The 21,194-nt window shown below is 39.9% G+C and overlaps 1 protein-coding gene across 3 annotated transcripts in view; it reads left to right on the forward strand.

The window, feature by feature from the left end:
- rnf144aa (ring finger protein 144aa) overlaps positions 1–18,813 on the forward strand; it is a 31,517-nt gene extending 12,704 nt beyond the window's left edge. For 2 of the 3 annotated variants that reach the window (XM_034141742.1, XM_034141813.1), the window contains exons 2-8: positions 7,178–7,328; positions 8,433–8,537; positions 9,476–9,536; positions 11,223–11,439; positions 12,770–12,917; positions 13,315–13,404; positions 14,935–18,813. In XM_034141742.1, coding sequence (XP_033997633.1) covers positions 7,194–7,328; positions 8,433–8,537; positions 9,476–9,536; positions 11,223–11,439; positions 12,770–12,917; positions 13,315–13,404; positions 14,935–15,066 — 888 coding nt within the window. In that variant the 5' untranslated portion in view covers positions 7,178–7,193 and the 3' untranslated portion in view covers positions 15,067–18,813. Of the gene's footprint in view, positions 1–6,585; positions 6,605–7,177; positions 7,329–8,432; positions 8,538–9,475; positions 9,537–11,222; positions 11,440–12,769; positions 12,918–13,314; positions 13,405–14,934 lie in introns of those variants that run through there. The other variant, XM_034141884.1, reaches the window with a different exon arrangement.
- Positions 18,814–21,194: the final 2,381 nt, after the last annotated feature.

Raw genomic sequence — 21,194 nt, forward strand, 5'->3', positions numbered from 1 at the left:
GATTCGAAGGATTTATTTATTTGGAAATGTTATTTTAAATACAATTAAATCAAGTTATTTTGGTAAAACGAATGAAAAATATAACAAAAAAAAGATAACAACAAATATTTAAAAAAAATGTTTTTAATGTTTTTAAATATTATTTTGTAGAATATCTCGCCACTGGTGTGTGGCGTAGGTGTTGTTTGTACATTACATTGGTCACATACTTACCAACCATGCTTTCATGTTGTCACCAGTAAGTGAACTCAACAGCTTGTGGATTATAACAACAGTAACACTTTTCAATACTACAAATGTATAAACCTGGTCTACAAAATAATACTAGCAAGCAAAATAATAATAGGAATACCTCACAAAGTTTTAGGACTTTGCATGTAAGGGTGCCTTAGTGGTGCCTCTAGATTTGTCTGTTCTGGGCTACTGTAGAAACATGCTACAATGCGACGCAGTGCATCATTTCAAATGATCATCAGGGCACCATCATATTTTCCTACTATATACTTTATATCTTCCAAATAAATCCAAAACCCCCTGCGAATTTTGTCGAATTTGTAGAATTGCATGGATGTTTTTTTTCCTGCCTGTTTTTCTGCTGCTCAGGGAGAGTTTTCAAAACAAGTTGATACAAATGATTCGCAGGCAGTAAAGGTGAGCCAAGGGAGTCAGAAAAAGTGGACCAAATTGGCAGGTTGCCCCTGCCCCCTCCCTCTCTCTTTTGACTCTGTCTTTCCTCTTTTCTCTGCAGCAGTGGACACAAAGAGGATATGACATAAATGAAACTTAAAAGCCCTACTAATTGGCCATGAAGAGCAGGGCTGGGCTGTTAAGGGGGGGCTAAGCGGCAGGAAGGAGCGGGGGGGATCAGACCTCAGGATAACTAAGTGCTTATTAAAGTCCCTGAGCTCGCTCTGATTAAATTGCTCTTCAGCGTACCGTGATTTCAGGTGATTCAATATAGGTGGAATTTGAGGTGAATGAAATCACATGCTTTGTTAACATACATGTGTTTTTGGGGTGTGTCCAGTTAAACCATAGCAAATGCTATTTGCAGTATGTCTGACAGAAATGTTGACAAGAGTAAACTTGGTTTTAGATGAAGTTTCGCTGATAAGGCCTGTCGGAACAACGTTTGTTTGAGTCAGCTGGTATCATATGGTGCTTTTCACTACAGTTATTACAGTATATGATAACCAATCAAACATCTTCTGGGTTGGCTTGTCCCCAGACTTGACGTAGAATATTATCTGCATAGTCTCTGTCCTTTTTCAAGCCCTGCCTTCGTCTTTATCCGGCCTTCACTTTCCTTTCTCTCTAACTTCTCTAAGTGGTTGACAGCACATTCTTGTGAATTTGCTGAAGGACAGCTTTGTGCACGTATTGAAAGAATGTTCTTTGTTGTACTATGTGTGTTCGCAAGAGAAAAACACGTGGGCTGCTCCCTTTCCCAGATCAGCTAACAGTTGTTTGCATCTTTCTTTCACATCAGCCATAGATGGTGAGGTATATAAATAGAGACTTATGCAATGCTTTGATGTGACATTATATAATTACGGACAGTATAAGCCAGACCAGGTGAAAGTTAAGCGCTTGAAGATTAGTTCTCTCTTTATTTTCCTCTTTCTCAAATATCTTGAAGGAGCAGATGACGAGATAGAGTGTACACACTGGTGCAGTGAGAGCACTTAGTTTAGTTCCTGGTGAACGTGAACCCTGCACTGCAGTGTGAGGCTTCCTGCTGTATCTCTGTCTGAGTCTATTCTCGTGAGAATTTGTATTTTTTTCCTTTGGACGTTAGGAAGCAGCATTTATTTGAATGCAGAAGAGGCTGTATATTGTGTGAGCATTGTTAGACTAACAGCCAATAAGGGTGTAGCATTAAATAACAGTCTAGTATCGATCTCAATTGACTTTAAACATATTTTTAAATCAACATTTTATTGTCCAGAGCCTGAAATATTTATGCCAAGTTTTGAGCACCAACAGTCCTTCACAAAACATTGTTATATGTTCAGTTCTACCAAAAAAGCTGATTAAAAGTGTTTGTTTTTATCGACTTCATTTGTGAATCATTCAGTACTCAAAAGATTATAGACAATTGTTAGAGTTGACATTTGCGGTGATAATAAATCAATTATACGTTTTGCTGGCGTATGCAGCCATGAGTGTTTTTAATATTTGATGTTATGTGTGCTGTAACTGACCTTTATTTCATACAACACATGTAGATAAAAAGAAGAAAGCTTAATGAATGGTATCATGTATACTGCAGCAAAAGAATCTCTCACACTGGATTAGTTCTCCTCAACTGCTCCTCCATGACCATTTCCACCCCAGCGGAGAGTTAATGGTCGTCTCTGAGTGTATACGCCAGTTATGGAGCCATAATCGCGGAAGTGCTGCTGTAGCCAGTGAAACTCTGAGCCTTCAGACTGGTGACTGACACATGGTGACCACTGCTCAGGATGGATCTAAGACTTGTGACTCATTCATGATATTCTGCAGGGCTATATCTGAAATGAGCGCACACAGAGCATTAGAAACCTGCATGCACATCCCCAGTGCTCAGAATATAATGTCTATGAGCGTGTTTGTGTGTGTGTTTCTCAGTGATAATGGACTATCTAGTTAATAATGCAGCAGTGGATGCACTGCACCACCTTTTCACATGAAAACTCATTTTCGCTTTCTCCCTTCCCCATCTTTCCTCAGGCCATTCTTACAAAACTATTTCATTTGTCCCCATCGACCCGGTCTGTCACTATTAGCAAAGCCAATATAAAGTCTGCAGGGAGAGAAACTGATTTGAATGTAAAAGCACACACTGATAGTCCATTAGAAAGTCCTGCATGGTACAGCGCAAATTACTTTCTACCGTCAGTTTATTTTTCCTGCCACAGGGCTAATGAAGTTCGGCGGCTTAGGCATGGACACAGATAAAGAAACAGACTTATTTCAGTCCGTGTGGAAATGCTGTCTGTCAAATCATCAGCTGTCAGTTAAGACTCTCTGCTGTGTTATTGAGGCTCCCCAGGCCTTCATTTGTATTTTTCAGCACATGTCGTCTGTCACGTTCCTAATAAGTGAAGTTTAACTTGCAACTTCATCATCAACATTCAATCATTTTGACATTTAACGACTGCTGCTCCAGCACTTTGTCCCCTTTGTGACTAACTTTATGCTGCTTTGCCTGTCAGACTTGTGTTAAACTGACACATAACGAATAGACAAATTCTTCTGTTCCAAGGTTCAAGGTTCAAGGTTCTTTATTGTCAATCTGACATAGCTACAGAGTAATTATGCAGTTGAAAATCTTATGTCACAGGCTTCTCCAACAATGCAACATAATAACATAACATAATAACAATAAGAGCAAGAGCAATACAAAAATAATAATAGTTATAAAAATGAAATAAAGTTATGATGTGGAATAGTGCAGTACGAGTCTATATACAAGTTATTGGAATGATATATATATATTAGGTATTAGATACATACTACTGAGTAGCAGATGAATGTTTGAAGTTGTTTCAACAGTTCAATTTTTTAACAGTCTCACTGCCCGCGGGAAGAAACTGTCTCCGAATCTTCTTGTCCTTGCCAGGATGCTGCGGTAACGTCTGCCAGACGGCAACAGAAAGAACAGTTTGTGGCTGGGGTGATGGGGGTCTTTGATAATCCGTAGTGATTTCTTCCTGAGCCGCTGGGAGTAAAGGTCCACTTTACATCTCTGAATTTGACTGTTCTACAGTACTGTAATACTACCTGGTACAAGTGTTTGTCAACTGCTTTACAATCAAAACTGCTCCACCTGTTAAAAATCTGCTCAAAGATTGTTGGTCAGAGGATGTATGAGTCAGCCTATCATAATAACCTAGTGAGGCGGTCACAACAACATCATCTCTGACTGAAACCATGTTCTGAACAGCGAATATGAACTGCTACCATCTAATCTGAGATACAGGGGTTTCACAATTCAATAAAGTCAGACTGAAGCACTCCTTTGTGCACCAGTCAATCCTCACAGTAAATACAGAGCTGAATCCCAGATCAAATGCACGCTAAAGGGTCTTTGAGCATGTTTCTCTCAGTGATTGTGATGTTATGTTAAAGGTCCCCTATTATACTGTTTTTCATCAATATATAAAAGGTCTCAGATATATACAAAACATGTCTCTGAAGTGTTTGGCTCCAAATACCAAACAGATCATTGCAGCATCCCATAATCCCCTCTGTTTCAGCCCTGTTTCAAAAGTGCTGATTCTCTGTCTGTTACTTTAGATGAAAATAAGGAGCCACTCCCCACGCCCCTCTGAGAGATATTTGTTTAAAGAAATCACAATGGTGCTCTAGGAGGAGATTCAGGTGATAAGGTGTGTGGGGGGGGGGGGGGGGGGGGTTACCTTGGTTGGTTATTGGCTAATGGTTACACAACCCCCAACATTTGATCATCTCATTTTCAGACAGGTTTTTATAGAAATGGATCAGGACATAAAGTGAGCCAACTTAGTGAGGGGACACATGTTTATGTATAAAAGACATGAAAAAGTGGATTTTGCATAATAGGTGACCTTTAAATGTTAGTTTGTTCATGTATTGTGTCTTGCTATTTGTCCATGTTGATGTTGCAAATGGAGCTGCTGTGATGCATGTCAAATTTGAGACTTGATCCGACCATTAAAGTATTATCGTATCGTACATACCACTTGTTTGCACTGAAATACCTAAAAATGGCTATTTTCCGACTTCTTCAGTTGTAAAGGCCGTCTCCATGTAATATTTTGGACCACCAAAGCACATTCACTCCCCAGAGGATCATGTTTTTAAATCTGTGGCTCCATCCTGATAACAAATTGCCATTTAAGCCTTTGTAAACGAGCTGCGCACCTACATAATAAAGCTTCCTCAGCACTCTGGTCAGTGTGATGGATGGTGGATAGATATGAATGCCAGGTGATTTGAGTGAGTCAGACATGAGGTTCATCTCATTTTTTCCTACTTTGCAATACTCTCCTCTGTCCTCCTACCTGACACGATGCAAAGGAGGAAGAATTGAGGGTATCACATTTTATCAAGTAGGACATTTTTCCTGGTCAAGCACAATCTGAAAGGATCATTTACCGGGAACACAGCTGGGTCACCTGAGAATAGGCTTTTAGCTTCTCTGTACCGTCTTTTGTTACCACAATGTCATGAAATGCTTTGCATGTTATCTGATGAATCAGCGATTTTTGACAAGCCGATTTGTTCCTATTAATTGGCTTTTTATATTCGCACCTGCTGTTCGCACATATTTACAGTTTCCTATCTCGCTAAATGTGGGTGATGATGCTCTGTCATTATGTGTTGAAGAATCTGTGAAGCGAAAAAAAAAATTTGATTCTGTTTCTGCCCAAAATGATAGGGGAAACTGGGAGAAATAATTGGACATTACATATCTTCGACCATGCCAAGATTCATGTTGTGAAAAAAAGCAGATCTTTCTTCTAAAACTCTCATTTGACGTACTATATATATCCAGTAAATGTCCAAATGATGAATAAGAAACATCCTCCCATACCTACATTTCTGCTGCTATTTCTTCTGTCACTTCCTGTAGTTGAACTGCAGTGAAGTGTAGTGATGCTTCACCTCATCAGCTGCAGCATTCGATCGCTCACAGATTTCCAATGAGTGTCTGTCTAATAATAGACTCCCACATAGGATGTACTCATGTATCCTCACTGAAGTACCCATTGGGAATCTTCCTCTTTCCTCTCTCCTTGAGCTGCATTAAGACAAGTGAGACGTCCTTACTGAATGGAATACCTAATATTGTTCTGTATTTGGTGTGGAGCAAGAATAGGATATGAGATAAAAGAAATGAGATGGAGACACACCATCTGGCTAACACCAAAGGCCACAGCCTATCACATGGCTCCCTGCATTCGCCTCATTGTCACAGCAGATTATTCTCTGCTTTATTTTTATTTGTATGTATATTTTTGTATGTGTGGCTTGCCTTCACCTTGCACCCTATTGACGTTCATCCATGGTGGATGCCTTTTTATTCTACCCTCGAAATGCGTTGTGGTATGAAATGATATAATTACTGGTAAACCAGAACACACTGTCTCTCTTTTTCTCTCCACTCCCTTCTCTGGGTGGCATATATATACAACACAATGGTCCATGAAGGCAGCACGTGAACTCTTCAACCTCTTTCCTCCCACACTTCCTGTATGTCTATGATCAAGCAGCCGCAAATTGAGGCCGACTATACCATGACTAGTGAAAGGGAACCGCAATCTCACCCTGTCTCTTCTCCTCGGCCTTGCTTCTCTCCCTCCTAGCCATTGCCCCTTCCACCTCTGAAAATCCTCCTTCAGCTGGTTGCTAAGCAGCAAGGGGGGAGCTTGACGGTGTTGACGTTGTGTGCTCTGTACCACTTCCTGTAAACAGCCGAGTGGGTGCTCTTCGCTCTCAGCTGCAGAGGGAAGGAGAGTGAGACGAGACGGCCTAAAATAACCCTTTCTGAATGTCATGACGTAGCGTAGAGAAGAAAAAAAAAGTGTTGTTTCATCCAAAAGTGGAAATGTAACAAGGAGCTGAGAGAGCTGATACAGTAGGTACAAGAGATTCAGGAGTAATTATTGTCTTTACCAGAAGCATCATGCCTGGAATAACAAGGTGTGTGTGTGTGTGTGTGTGTGTGTGTGTGTGTGTGTGTGTGTGTGTGTGTGTGTGTGTGTGTGTGTGTGTGTGTGTGTGTGTGTGTGTGTGTGTGTGTGTGTGTGTGGTGTGTGTGTGTGTGTGTGTGTGTGTGTGTGTGTGTGTGTGTGTGTGTGTGTGTGTGGTGTGTGTGTGTGTGTGTGTGTGTGTGTGGTGTGTGTGTGTGTGTGTGTGTGTGTGTGGTGTGTGTGTGTGTGTGTGTGTGTGTGTGTGTGTGTGTGTGTGTGTGTGTGTGTGTGTGTGTGTGTGTGTGTGTGTGTGTGTGTGTGTGTGTGTGTGTGTGTGTGTGTGTGTGTGGACTCAACAGACTCAAACTAAACTGAGCCACTCATATTAGCACTTTGTTAGGTCAACAGCAGGATTTGTATTACTATCCATTCCACTTTGTTTACTTCATTTCAGGATGCGTTTTGCTTCATTAACCCTAGCTCTCTGACCTTTTCCCCCTCTTTTTTCTGTGTTGCAGCTCAGTGGCGGTGAAGATGACCACGGCACGGTACCGTCCCACCTGGGAGCTGGCCGTGGACCCCCTGGTGTCGTGTAAGCTGTGCCTTGGAGAGTTCCCTCTGGAGCAGATGACCACCGTCACACAGTGCCAATGTGTCTTCTGTACACTGGTGAGGAGGACGCTCTGGAAACAGTAACACATATCCTGTATACTACAAATATAGGATCTACAAATCAATTTGATTAAAAGTCAAAACTATTTTCAAGTTACAAGTTGATTTTTTTTGTAATTGCAGAGTGTAGAAGCCCCACTATATTATACTATGCTATACAAGTATTTTCAGAGGTAGAGTTAATTAATCAGAGCCACACAGGATTTTCCTGATTTAAAATGTAGAAATGACCTCAGGATCTATATCTAATCTCCATCCCTACTGCGTTACGGTGGTACCGTGTGAAAAGGCTGGGACAAAGCAATATAACACTCATTGGCTGTCAGATCCAATCTAGTCCAGAGATGAGGAAACAATGTCCAAGAACTAAAAATAGAAGCCACTTCCTAGAACTCAGTTTGGGCGGTGGCAGAAAACACCAAAGTTCAAGTGGTTCAGTTTATTTCACAAGAGGTTAAATACATTATAAACACAACAAACACAGCCTTTATCTCACTCAAGCTACTTTTATCTCAAGCTGTTTTTTTTTACTGGTTTTTAATAAATAAACCAAATGCATAGTCTAGCAAAATGATCAACATAGAATAGAAGCCAATAAAAGCTTGTGCATGTACTCAAATGCAAATTTCATAAAACCTCAGATTCTTTTTGATTTGTCAGCCTTCCTAAGTATCTGTTTTTTCCATAATTGTACATTTGCAACCATATATATCTCACTGATATGCTTCAAATGCTCATTTCATGTAACATTTTTTTAAGATCTATAAACACAACATTGTATAACATTATAAAGTTGAACAGTATATTTTAACTTCCAGCTTGGCAGCAACATCCGTTGTGTTTGTTTTTGTATTTCTTGACATAGAAAGTCAAATATTCACTCAAATATATAAATCTTAAACTCTAAATTCTTAATTTTCTTCACCAACAAGCTACTTTTTTCTAACAGACAGAGATAGTGACAGAGGGAGACACTGAGGCTAGAGTTTGTTTACCAACTTTTCTGTTTGTGTTTGATTTGACTTTCAATGTTGCCATCCAACTGACTGGATATTGAACTGGGTCAATGTCTTATTTGCCTGCCTGTCTGTTTTTCCTCAGTGCCTGAAGCAGTATGTTGAACTCCTGATCAAAGAAGGCCTTGAAACTGCAATTAGCTGTCCAGACTCTGCCTGTTCCAAAAGAGGACACTTGCTGGAAAATGAGGTATTGATTGATTAAAAGGAAATGTCAGCTTTTTACTTTGATCATCATTTGATTAAATTGCCCTTTTGGTGGTGACTGGTTGCCATTATCGGAACAATCAAGCTTGTCAACATGTCGGACAATGACCAAAAGACAAAACCGCAGCAATTTCCAGAAACATTTTAAACTTTTGTATATACACACAATGGTCTACAGAATTGTGGATGCTTGAAATAGGCCAAACAATAGTCACCTTATCCCTAAAAGTTATTATTTTCATTTCAGAATCGTTCTACAATGTTGCTGCTTTTTTGGTCCACTTAAAAGGTTAAGAATGGTACAACTAACATTTGGTTTATACATACTGTATACTTCAAAGCTCCAGATGACCACTGTGCTCCACCTGCCAGTGTGTTTATTTTATAATGAGCAGCTGAGGTCATTCTGAGGGCTAAGCGTTCCTCGCCCTCCAGGCACTTTGCTTCATGGACTCACCGAGCCTCTCACTTGCTCACGGAGGCCCTCAGGCACCGCATGGTTCAACACACCGTCCTTATGTTTCTAATCAATCAGTGTCACTGGCCCTAATGGAACCCGTGCTACTCCTGCCACTCAGGCAGAGCATCATCCCGTCTGCTCTGACAGCGGTGTCCTCACCCTGTAATTGACTGCTATTTTACAAACCCTCAATGCTCATTTCATTGCCCAATAAATGAGTGCCTTTTGACCGTGCCTGTGTCTGCACTTTGAATACACTCTGAGAACTGGATTCTCTTTTTCCATCTGAAAGTGTAATAATTGATAAGTAGTAGCAAGTTCTGATCTTGTAGGAATATGAATTTGACATGAAATGATATTCACATACGGAATGCACAATTGCTTCCTGGAGCTTCTGTCTATAAATATGCACAATGACCTGCTTATTTCCCTCCCACTTCTCATCCCTTCTCTCCCCGTAGATCGAGTGCATGGTGGCCACAGATATGATGCAGAGATACAAGAAGCTTCAGTTTGAAAGGGGTGAGTCAACGCAGAAGCAGCCGCAGTGTGTCAGTGTTATCTCCAGCGTTCCTCACTGCGTGCTGTGTGGGCAAAGGCTGTCGTATACAAACTCACGTCGACCCTCCTGTCCTCTAAGGAGACTGTATATTATTATGACACACAAGAATGACGACAATCCCACCTTCAAAGTGCAGCCAAGATGCCGCTCTGTCAGAAATCCTTTGACGCATGTGGACATGTTTGCTCTTGAATTACGCTGTGGAGCATCTGCGGAGAGCTAATAGAAAGTATTCTTGTTTGTTCAGCAAACCTGTCCATGTCACTGAACAGCTTTAGAATTAAGTCTTTCCATTTGATTTTGATACCAAAAATATGGATTCAATATGATTCTTTTTGAACCACAAACAATCCTGCAGGGAAGAAATATTCTTGCAACAGGTACTAAACCTCGCTGTAGTATTCTTACTCAACCCTGTCATCCTCATCAAAGAGTAACCCCAGCTCCCATCAAATATACATAAAAGGGAAAGCCTCCTAGACTTTGTTTAAAGAGATTATAATTGGATTGGTTCGGCTCTCTGCTCGTAAACTGTCTGACTGACTGTGATGCGGCAGGTCTCTTAGCATGGCAAGATATTTTAGTTAAATCCTTTTATCTCTGCTTCAGTGTGCCGCTATGTATTCAATGTCTGCGGTTTACACTGTTTGTAGAATGAATGTGAAGTGACTGGTAATAGGCTTGGATATCGTTGGTGGATAGATGATGTGTCTGTGTCGCTCCTTGCTGTCAGTGCAGACGTGCTAATCGGTAATATTAGAGTTCCCTCGCTACCAGAGAAAGAAGAAACCAAGCCGTGCTTTCACTCTTTGATGGTACTCGCCCTGCAGGTTTTCCACCTACACACGGGCTCCATTTGTATACAGAACATGCAGATCTCACTTGCACAAATAAATGTAAACAAAACAATATACATAAGAACACAGTGGGGGGTCCTGTAAACGAATACAAATCCTCAGAAAGCCTCTGCAATAGCCGTTGATGCTGCCTGGATAAGAGCAGTCAGCCGTCTCATCAATGTCCCAGTCCAGTCAGGCAGAACAGTTGCTGTAACCGTTCCATATTTCTCAGCCTGAGCCAAGAGTGCATGAAGAATGTGGGCTCTGAGTTCTTGGCAGAGAGGCGATGGGAAGGAAGGAGAGGATACAAGGGCAAGTGCATCACGCTACCAACTTAGACAAGAACTGGCAAAACACGAAATCTGGTGTCTTTCACACGTATTCAAAAGCATTTGGAGAAGTCGTGGAAATGAGTGAGAAGCATCAAGACAAAAGTTACCTATTGTATTAAAGCTATTTTCCATCATAAGTATGTACACATTTGAACCTTGAAAAGTGTACATTAAACGAAATATGCATTAGACGAAAGGCTTTTATTGATTTGCAAGGTTAGCTCATCTCCAGTCGTAAATTGATTATGCCTTACTTGAAATGCTTGTGGTTTTCTGTGCACATTGTTCTGGGTTTTTCCCACTCTGAAACATCAGCGGAAGGCACCATGGTGGCCAAACATTATTAAGAAAGATAAACTATTTGAAAGACCTTCTACCAAAAAGAAAACCCACCTCCCAATGAAAACAATTTTGGTTAACTAACCGTTTAAAAGAGCTGCTTTCCATGACGCTGGCACTTGTTTTGTTCCATCAGAGGTGCTGTTGGACCCATGCCGGACGTGGTGCCCTTCCTCGACCTGCCAGGCCGTGTGCCAGCTGAAGGAGGCAGATTCTCCTACGCTGCCCCAGCTGGTCCAGTGCGCCGTCTGTGCCCTGGAGTTCTGCTCCGCCTGCAAGGCCAACTGGCACATCGGACAGGCCTGCCAGGAGCACAACCTGCCCATCACCTCCTTCCTACCAGGAGAAAACAGGTACTGCCTTTATCCCTCTACCATCTACTTCACAGTTGCTTTTGAAATCCATGTTTTCCAAATGTACCATACATACCTTATACTCTGTTAACACATGCATACGCGCTTCTATCAAGGAGGCATTCAGCATTAATATATTACACAGTTAATACATATTTTTTTATCTCAATTGCCAAGATATCTGTATTTTGTGCTTCTTTCATTTGAATGTTTGCTGGTGTCTTGAACTTATGTTTAACAAACGAAATGTCTTCGGTTATTGGACTCTTAGTTGCACAAATCAAACAAAGAAATGTTTGCTTTCATACCTTTTTTCTGATATTTCATACCTTTTTTCTGATATTTCATACCTTTTTTCTGACATTTTATACCTTTTTTCTGACATTTTATGTATGATAATCTTTCTACAATTAAAAAAAATATGAATTTCTCCCGTTTTGTCATGTTGTGACAGTATGAGCTGCTATATGACGTTCTGCAGATGCAACCCCATAGAACTGAATCAGCAATCCATAAACCATGTTCATCTCGCCTGACTGGAGCTCTGAACCTCCCGTCAATATGCAGGAGGATTCATTCAGTGCCTCCTTTAATATGTAGCGACAGCTGCCTGGCTGTTTTGCAGACGCTGCTCTGCTGTGCATCAACCAGGGTTTAAGCTCAAATTAATAGGCAGATATATGAACTCCTATAAAAGCCTTTTGAGACTGGCTTATTACTCCTTTTAAGGAAACATGACCTACCTGTGAGGTAAGTAGAGGGTCTTTGTGATATCCTCTTACTCTGGAAACCTCATTAACTCTGCAGAGCTTTCCTCTGTCAGCGCAGGTTCAGGACCGAGCTCAAAGGCCAGCGTGGAGAGAGACAGAGGATTAACCGGTCTACTCTTAAATTGTAAAGAGCGTTTGAGCTACACTTGTTCACGGCAAAGTCTTTCAAAGCTGGATCCTTCACTAGAAATAAGTGGGATTGTGCGTGGTCCTAGGACAGTGCCTAGAATGACCGCTACCTGCTCACCTCCATATTATCAAGGGTCAGCACCTTACTGACACATGACAAATAGATACAGACAAACCAACACCAAGGGATGGAAGGTTAAGAGTGTTGGAGGGACGCCATTTAGTGATTGGTGGTTTTTGAGAAGAGTTGTCGGCCCCTGCACTTTAGCTATCACACGATCCTGTTAGGCCAGAGATTGTAAGTATTGATTGCTGCGTTAAAGCAATCTCATCCCCAGCACTTTTTGGTAAAGCGAATGTTGAGTGATTTTCTTTTTTCAATGTTGTTTGGAATAAAAATCACATCGGGCTTGTGTCTCTCTTCCTCCCAGCTCTTTTTATAAGAATGAAGAAGATGATGCACCAATCAAGCGCTGTCCTAAATGTAAAGTTTACATCGAGAGGGATGAGGGCTGTGCACAGATGATGTGCAAGAACTGCAAACATGCCTTCTGCTGGTACTGTCTGGAGTCCCTGGATGTGAGTTTCGCTCTTCTTTCTACTTTGATGTATACTGCAATAGCGTGACTAAAACCCCCCACAGTTTATTATGGTACTGTTTGCACAATGTGATAAGCGTGAATGTAGACATAATTTGCCTGCCAGTGACAGCAATAGCTTTTATTAACAGGAAATTGTAGCTTAACCATGGTCTTGATAAGAAAGGGATGAGATGTTTTAGATTTTCTTTCGAGAAATTGAGCTTGGATAAGGGTGACTTATGAGCAGTGGTGCGTTATGTCATCTTAATTGTGTGGGCACGGACAACCGGGCCACGCGGGTCATTTCAAAAACGATTTTCTCAGAACAGCTGACCCTTGTCCTTTAGACTGCTAATGGTCAAGCTTTACCTGTACTGTGTTTGTGTGTGTGACAGGACGACTTTCTCCTGATCCACTATGACAAAGGGCCCTGTCGAAACAAACTAGGCCACTCCAGGGCGTCTGTTATCTGGCACAGAACACAGGTGAGAAACCCATCTTCCTCCCTTCTCCTTTCTCTCCCCCCTCCTTTCTCTCACACTCACCACACTGCAGCATGTGGCCACACACATGCTCCCGGGTTCGGCCTCTTTCTCGCTCAAACACTAGCCTTCTGTGACGGGCTACAATTATCTTGACTGCACAATACGAAAAAGGACAACTCGATCCACGTGCAGCGCCAAGTGCCTGGTGGTCGGAGTCCTGCTGTGTTCAGCTAAGCCTATTATGTACACCTTTCAAACAAAAAAAGGAGAAAACGTTTACATAACAAAGGTCCTTCTTTACTGATAGGTTAGCAAATGAAATGACGGATTACACAAAGGATTGGATATGACATGTAATTTCCCACATGAAAAATGGTGGATTACACATGATCGGGATTAGATATGACATGTGTTTTAAGTCTTCCACACAGGCCGACTCTGGTGTTCACTTCTCCTCAGTATCCCTCCTCAGCAGAATAACCTATTATGGGTTGGCACGTCCCTTTGTCCAACATACTTGTTATTTTGTCAACATTAGCATATAAACTGGCATCTGTTGCCCAGTGTGGCAGTGAGTCATATGATTACAGTTCAGCTGGTGGAAGACGGCTATAGCTTCACTGCTCTGTGTCTTTGTCTCTCTCTTGCTCTCCTCATTTCACCCCCCGCTCTCCTCCACATCTAAAAGCTCCACTTATGAATACAAGATGTACCAGGGCAAACCTATCTTACAAAACAAATGTTTTTCTCCCTGTCTACCGTCGGTTACAAGGACAGTCATGTTCTAAACATGTAAGCATCATCAGGGTCAATGATTCAGAGCACATTGTGCTTTCCAATACAGCACAGCCTGTATACAAGCTGGGAGAAGGTTAGTTAGGTATATGTGTGCTTAAAAGCAGAGAACTGTTTCCAATAAAATACCCTAGAAAAGCATATTTGTTCCCTCAGAACGTGAGGAAAGCATTGTTCTATAATAAGTCACTATTGCATGTGACTGCATGTTATGTATTCCATTTTGGGGCTCTGAACTTGCTGGTGTCTGGCGCCCCCATGTGGGGAATTCACCAACATTCATGCTCATTTCATTAAAGAGTTTGAAGCTAATAATGTTGAGAATTGCTGAGTGTTTTTGTAATCCATCAGTAAAAATGTATATATTTTATTTTTGATATGGTCTACTAAACCAATTAGTTGTAATAGTGTTGATGCTGGAACAGAGGGTCGCTAGAGGCCGTAACAGCAAACATGGTATATTTAGAGCTTTTAAAAAGCAATAAGTAAAGAATATATAGTTATACATTAAATTGCCAACATCCCCTGTAGTATTCAAATAGCTTCTGATGCATCTTCAAGCAACTATGGCTATGCTGTAAAGATATGTCGTTTGAGCATTTAGTGCCATCTGCAGGGCAAATTGAAGTATTGCAGGATTCAAGGATTTGAACTCTGGAAGGGAATACCATTTTTTTATTTTTAAACTACTGTATTTACATATATGTATTCACTCTTTCTGATCTCTCCCTGCAGGTTGTTGGGATTTTTGCTGGTTTCGGCCTTCTCCTGCTGGTGGCCTCCCCCTTCCTCCTTCTGGCCACTCCCATCGTCCTGTGCTGTAAGTGCAAGTGCAGCAAAGGCGATGACGACCCGTTGCCAACCTAAACACACCATCGGAGCCGGATGCTTCATGGATAGGCCATGTTTTATTTCCTTTTCATCCCTTTTCGTTCCTCTCCTCCCACCAGCTTCATTTTTTTCTGGCTGAGCCCGCTCCAGCCCCCGGCCGCTTCGGGATCCATCGCTCTGCATGAGAGAGAGGCATGGTAGGAAAGCGAACCTACACCCTGGCTGAAGAGAGGTTGTACGGTTAAAGGTCAGAGGACGTCAGACTTGTCTAAGGACCACTGTGTCCGTGTGTCAGACATTGGTGGTCTGGGGACGAGGAGAACGTCCGGGCTGCTTCGAGAAGTCCTTCCTGTGATGTGGAATTTTGACGCGTCACTGCAAACAAAGGAAGAATCGAAGAAGATAAATGCTTTTCTCTTGTATGGACAATATAATGCAGGAGCCAGCTTAGAAATAACTTTTACTATATCGCTCTGTTTTGTCGGTTTGTCGTACGCAACAAAAGCTTTTTTCCCCACCACCACACTTCAATGTAGCTCTACAGATTCAGTCAGTAGCATTAGAGTTGCACCACGCATGTTTGGTGTTCACTCGATTTGCACACGGAACATGATTTCTACTTCATGTTCACGACTGAGGTAGAGGAGATGGGAGGCTGTTATCACTCTCAACTCGATGTACAGCACGTCCTCTTGATGATGTCAATGTTTTATAACCGGTTGCTTTTAATAGAACTGTGCTCAGAGTAGTGTCTGTGTTGTACTTTTTGAGTGTTTTCCAAATTGTTATGTACACTTATTGAAGGGGATTGCCACTCAAATCTAAAACTACATTTAATTTGGTGACAGTGAAGACTGAAGTTTTTTGTTTTTTTTTAACTTCCAGCGTATGTTTTCTAATTTTCTTTAACACACCTCCAGACATTATGCACATGCTTGTGAAAGAGTGTGTTTCCCAAAAATGTCACAGATTGTTTTGTTCTTAGATCCAGACATTTCCCAAATTGAGTGGTTCTCCCCTTTAAGTTCAACATTAAGTCTATTCGAGGACATTGTATCCTCGCGTTGTGGAACCATTTTAATACCACAATAACAGAGATGTCACTCCTGTAATTCTCAGTCCCCAGGTGGTGGTTTAGCCAAATAGAAATGAAGAGCCTTACATTGAGAACAGCCAAAATCAGGCATTTCCCCTGTGCATTAAAAAGAATTTAAAGTCCAAATAATCCCAGGGAAAGCATGTTTAAAAAGCATTACAGACAGTCAGTGAAGCCCTTTATATTCAGATGATTCTATGATGTCATCCATATGCCACCCTGTTAATAGCCATACTGTAAAAAAATAAAGGAAGACAAAAAAAAACAGCTGTCCTAAACTGATGTTTTGTGTGTGACCTATGGCCTGTATTTCCTAAGTCTTTTGGAGCAGGAGAGCTGCAAAAGAACTCACAGTTTAACTCAGAGCTCCCACTCCTTGAGACTTAACAAATATCTGCCCAAATTGCAAACTTGCATATGTTAGTGGTCCAAGTGTCGATGTTTTGTTTTGTTGGTACTCCAACAACAAGCAGCTATTCCCTGCAAGGGGCATCAGAAGAGCCTATAAAAGAATGTTCTGTTTTTGGGCATGTCATTATTAAGCTGCTCTATACTATATCACTTTATCTATGCAAGTTTGTACATTAACATTCTTAAAAGGCTATGGATTTATCATAAACAACGTTATGTCATGAGTAGGTTTATATAGTGAAAGCTGCAGAATGTCACCATATATTTGCATATCATGACTTTTATTTAATCAGGGAGTTACTCAGAAAAATATCCATTTTATTTTCATCTTCCATCTTTCATGTTCAATGTTACTGTTTTTCGCTATAGTTGAAGTTTGTTAGCTTGTAAACCAGAACAGGGTTTGGCCATTTTTTATTTGGTCATCTTCATTTCAGTGAGGGGAAACTCTGCTTCAGTAAAACAATGTTAAGTAAGTAAGGGAACAAAGGTGAACACATTTAATTATAAACCAATTATCTCACTACGACTGCCTGTCTCGTTTTTTTCTTACCATGCATTTCATACCAGCCATTTTAATGTTCTGACAAGCCATTTACTACTGCTTTTTTTATGTAGCGTTTCATGAGAAATGGAGCTACAGTTACCAAAAAACGATGAACAGTGGGTAGCCAGTCTGCAACTCGCTCCAGTCCTTTTACATTTAACTAAGTTGCTCTGTATGAGAATCTTCTTTATTGGTAGTAGCCTTACAATTTGAATACTTTTCCTGTAGCCTGTGTTCCTTTCACTGACCTCCCCTACTGTATGAGCATGATCATTTGATATTCAAGCCAGTCCAATTTTCTACTTTTAAAGTTTGGTGCTTTCCCCCAAAATGATAGTTGAATTCTTTAAGCTTTTGTTGTTTTAATGACAATCGTGCCAAGCAGATTTCCTGGAACAGATAAGGAAACAGCTGTCCACTGTATGTGCATTTTGACCATGTATTTGTAATGTATTAACAGTTTTTACAGGGTGGAAAAAACGTTTTAATGCTTCTTTATGTAAACGCTTCACTGTATCTGGGTTTCATTGTTTTCTTGATATGATCTGTGATGTGCGTGGTATGGTGCCTGCTGTGTTTAACAGGGGAGATTAGCAGATGAAAACAATATCTACTCAAAAGAAGTCAATATATGAGAGATTGCAACCATACTTTTTAAGGGTTTTTATCATTTTTATTGTCATCAGGGCTCTGATAGCAAAAGTACAACAATATTAATTTAAACACAACTTTCACCACCATCGAAGTCTTCAGCAGGCACAAACTAAAGTCGATCAAAATCATGGCCACTTCCATTTTTGTACACAACATTCTCTTTTACTTACGTTTGCTGGCACCACTCAACAGGTATTATTATGCAACCAACATAAAAGGGCCAAACAGCAAACTTTACAATCACTGCAGTTGCATATTGTTTTCTACAATAGAAGCTTGTAAGGGCTCAATATAAAGCCCTATATAACAACTGGAGCAGATGAAACATCAGCACAGGTGTTGAAAAAGGACACTTTGACCAAGTTAAGGCCTTGTTCCTCGGATTTGGCCCTTGAAGCAAGATAAAGTTTGTTTTACAAGAGCTTAAGGTCTACTTTGCAACTATTCTAAGATCAAGTTTGGTTACAAGCAGCAATTTATATTTTATAACCGGTTGTGTCAAGAGATGAAGCTGCATGATTTTTCTCTGACTTCTACATGTTAAATATAACAATATTGTAGCCTCTAAAGATCTTTGGAATGGTAGCTTTGTCACTATATCATTCAGCTGTCCGGTTTTCATTTAATTTTGAACAATATATTTGTATTGTTCAGCCATATGATATACAGCATTTTGCCTTCCTATATTTAGCAGGTTGGCTTCATTTGTCCTTTACCTTTTTGTTGATTTTTTTGTATACACCTGTTTTACATCATAGTTTATTGTGTATGCATTGTCTGTTTAAGAGCAGGGTTGGCAGGTCTAATGGTCAATGACATTTCAGTCACATCAGTAAGTGTATTTTTGTCAGAGGAAATGCTGTCTGTACGCCAGACTTCTGTACTTAGAGATATTAAACAATGTCTCTAGTTTCGTCAGTAATTGAAAATTAATTGACTTGGTGATACAAAGATATCAACATTGTAAAGTGGCATATTTGGATAAGTTCTGTACAACTTAGACTCAGCATCTCATTATATCTACAATTTCACTAACACTGTGACACCAGGTATTAAAGTTTGTTGTTTTTTGTGAGTCGGCTCTGTTCATTTATACCAATGTATTGAGAGCTTACAATTTTGCACCTGAAGTGTTGTGGTCCAGTTGGTTGTGCAATAGCTCCCTCTGGTGTTCAATGTGGGTAGTTTTCCTTTCAATTAACAGGAAGACCTAGGATGGAAATGCAATGGATAATTTAATACCTAAATACATTTAACGACTTCATTAACACTTCCAGTTACAAATAATTACAACCAATGCACCCTTAATCCTACAGTATGAAGGCTCCCTTACGTAGTCTCAGTCATAACACTTTAAGAATCCTTATTTAAGTATGTCATCAAAAAAGTAATAATGTCACACTTAAAATGTCCTTATCGAGTATGCCATAAAAAAACCAAAAAGAAACATAGTATAGTAGGTCACAAAATAAATCATGACCCAAAGTCAAAGTAAGGGATATAATTAAGTCATTAAAGATTAATATTATAGTCTAGCTTTTAAAAAAAAAACACACTATAGTAATAGTATAGTACCCTATGTAATAGAAAAAGTCATAAAAACGTCTGGAGTGACTTTAAACCCTAATCTATATTTAAACCACTGATGGATGCGAACGGGAGAACTTGTTCGGATGCGTGTTCCAGACTATAAAACAATGTCCATATGAGTCCTATATCTTTGAATCCATCGATCCATTTATTGTGTGTCCAATACATTCACCTTAATGAATGTATCCACATTGCTTCGTCTTTAACCATTCAGAGAACAATATATGCATGCCAGTCACGCTGGATACAAACAGGTTAACACACAGCTCATCTCGACACGGTCAATAACTGTTTGCTTCCCGTCCCACACACCTGATTCTGACCACCAGGTGATTACCTTTATGCACTCTCAAATGAATGCTCCATCCTGTGTTCAATGTCAGAACTGCATGTTACGTTCAACTTGTGTAGATAAAATAAAACAAACAAAATACATTATGGCTCCAACCCACCGGCCCCTAATTGTTAATGGCAGGAGGGCATCATTTAAAAAAAAAAATAACAAACTTTTACACAGATATAAAGAAAACAGCAGGCCTTTACAATAGTCAAAACAAATCAAACAAAAGAGGCAAAACTCAAATAAAATAATAAACAACTTAGGTATTCTTTCTTTCTTTCTATGTTAAGGCTTGTATAACGTTATTGGTAACGTAAACCGTAGTTGAACGGTTAAAAACTCTGCCTCGACGGCGTCTTTCTGACAGGTTGCCCATCTCTGTCTCTGTTAGAGAAGGCGCTGTGGGAGTTGTAGTCTTTTATACTTTGTTGACTACAGACGTCACGATTTGGTGACCCTTTTTATAAATACAAAAAAACTGGTTCTAACACACCGGCCCCTATTGTTATGGGCATCTTTAATAACAATAAAAACAAAATCCAATATATTTTTTGACATATACTATGACTTTTTTTCGACATTCTATATTTGGACTTTTTTCATATTGCACTATGACTTTTTATTTTACGAAATACTATGTCATGACTTTTTTCGACATACTATACTAGGCCTGTTTTCAAACTTTACAATATATTATGACTTTTCTTCACATTTTTCCGAATATTATACTATGACTTGTTTCAACATACTATACTATGCCTTTTTTTTCAACATATTTCGATATACTATACTATGATTATTTATCAATATTTTCGATACCCCAAACAGTATGACTTTTTCAGACATACTATACTATGAGATTTTTTCAATGTTTTCGAAATACTATACTATGACTTATTTTTTTATATTTTTGGAAATACTGTACTATGATTTTTTTCAATATAAAACTAGTATAGTAATCCTTAAAATAGTCAAAAGAAAGTCATAGTATTGAAAAAGTCACAGTTAAAAATGTCATCAATTAAAGAAATCATAGTGGTGATTTTTTCTAAAAGGTTTTTTAAAGTCATAGAATAGTATGATGTGTGTTTTAAAATAAAATCACAAAAAAAACAGGAATTGTGTTCAATAAAAATGTCAGGAAAAAGAGCATAGTATTGTATGTCAATAAAAAGTAGTGGTGGTCTATTTATTATGTCCTTCTCTTAACAATGACCTATTGCCATAAGGTAAGGTACCATAAGCCACTAAATCCACTGTTTTAATTGTTCCCTATATTGCCCCTATGCCCTGTAAGGTGTCCTTGGGTGCTATGAAAGGCGCCCCCCAAATAAAATGTATTATTATTATTATTGCAGAAAATGTTTACATCCTCTTATCTAGTCTCTGTTAAACTTGCGTGAAGCCTCTTCGTTCATATTGACGGCAGTTCTGTCTGTTCTTTTGCAGCTCTGTGTGTTCATCAGGCATGTGTCAGCCTTTTGTTAAGGTCTGCCAAAGAACAGGTTGTTCTCTCCCTCTCTCTG

Source organism: Trematomus bernacchii, unplaced genomic scaffold (genome assembly GCF_902827165.1).
Source record: "Trematomus bernacchii unplaced genomic scaffold, fTreBer1.1, whole genome shotgun sequence".
Lineage (NCBI taxonomy): Eukaryota > Metazoa > Chordata > Actinopteri > Perciformes > Nototheniidae > Trematomus > Trematomus bernacchii.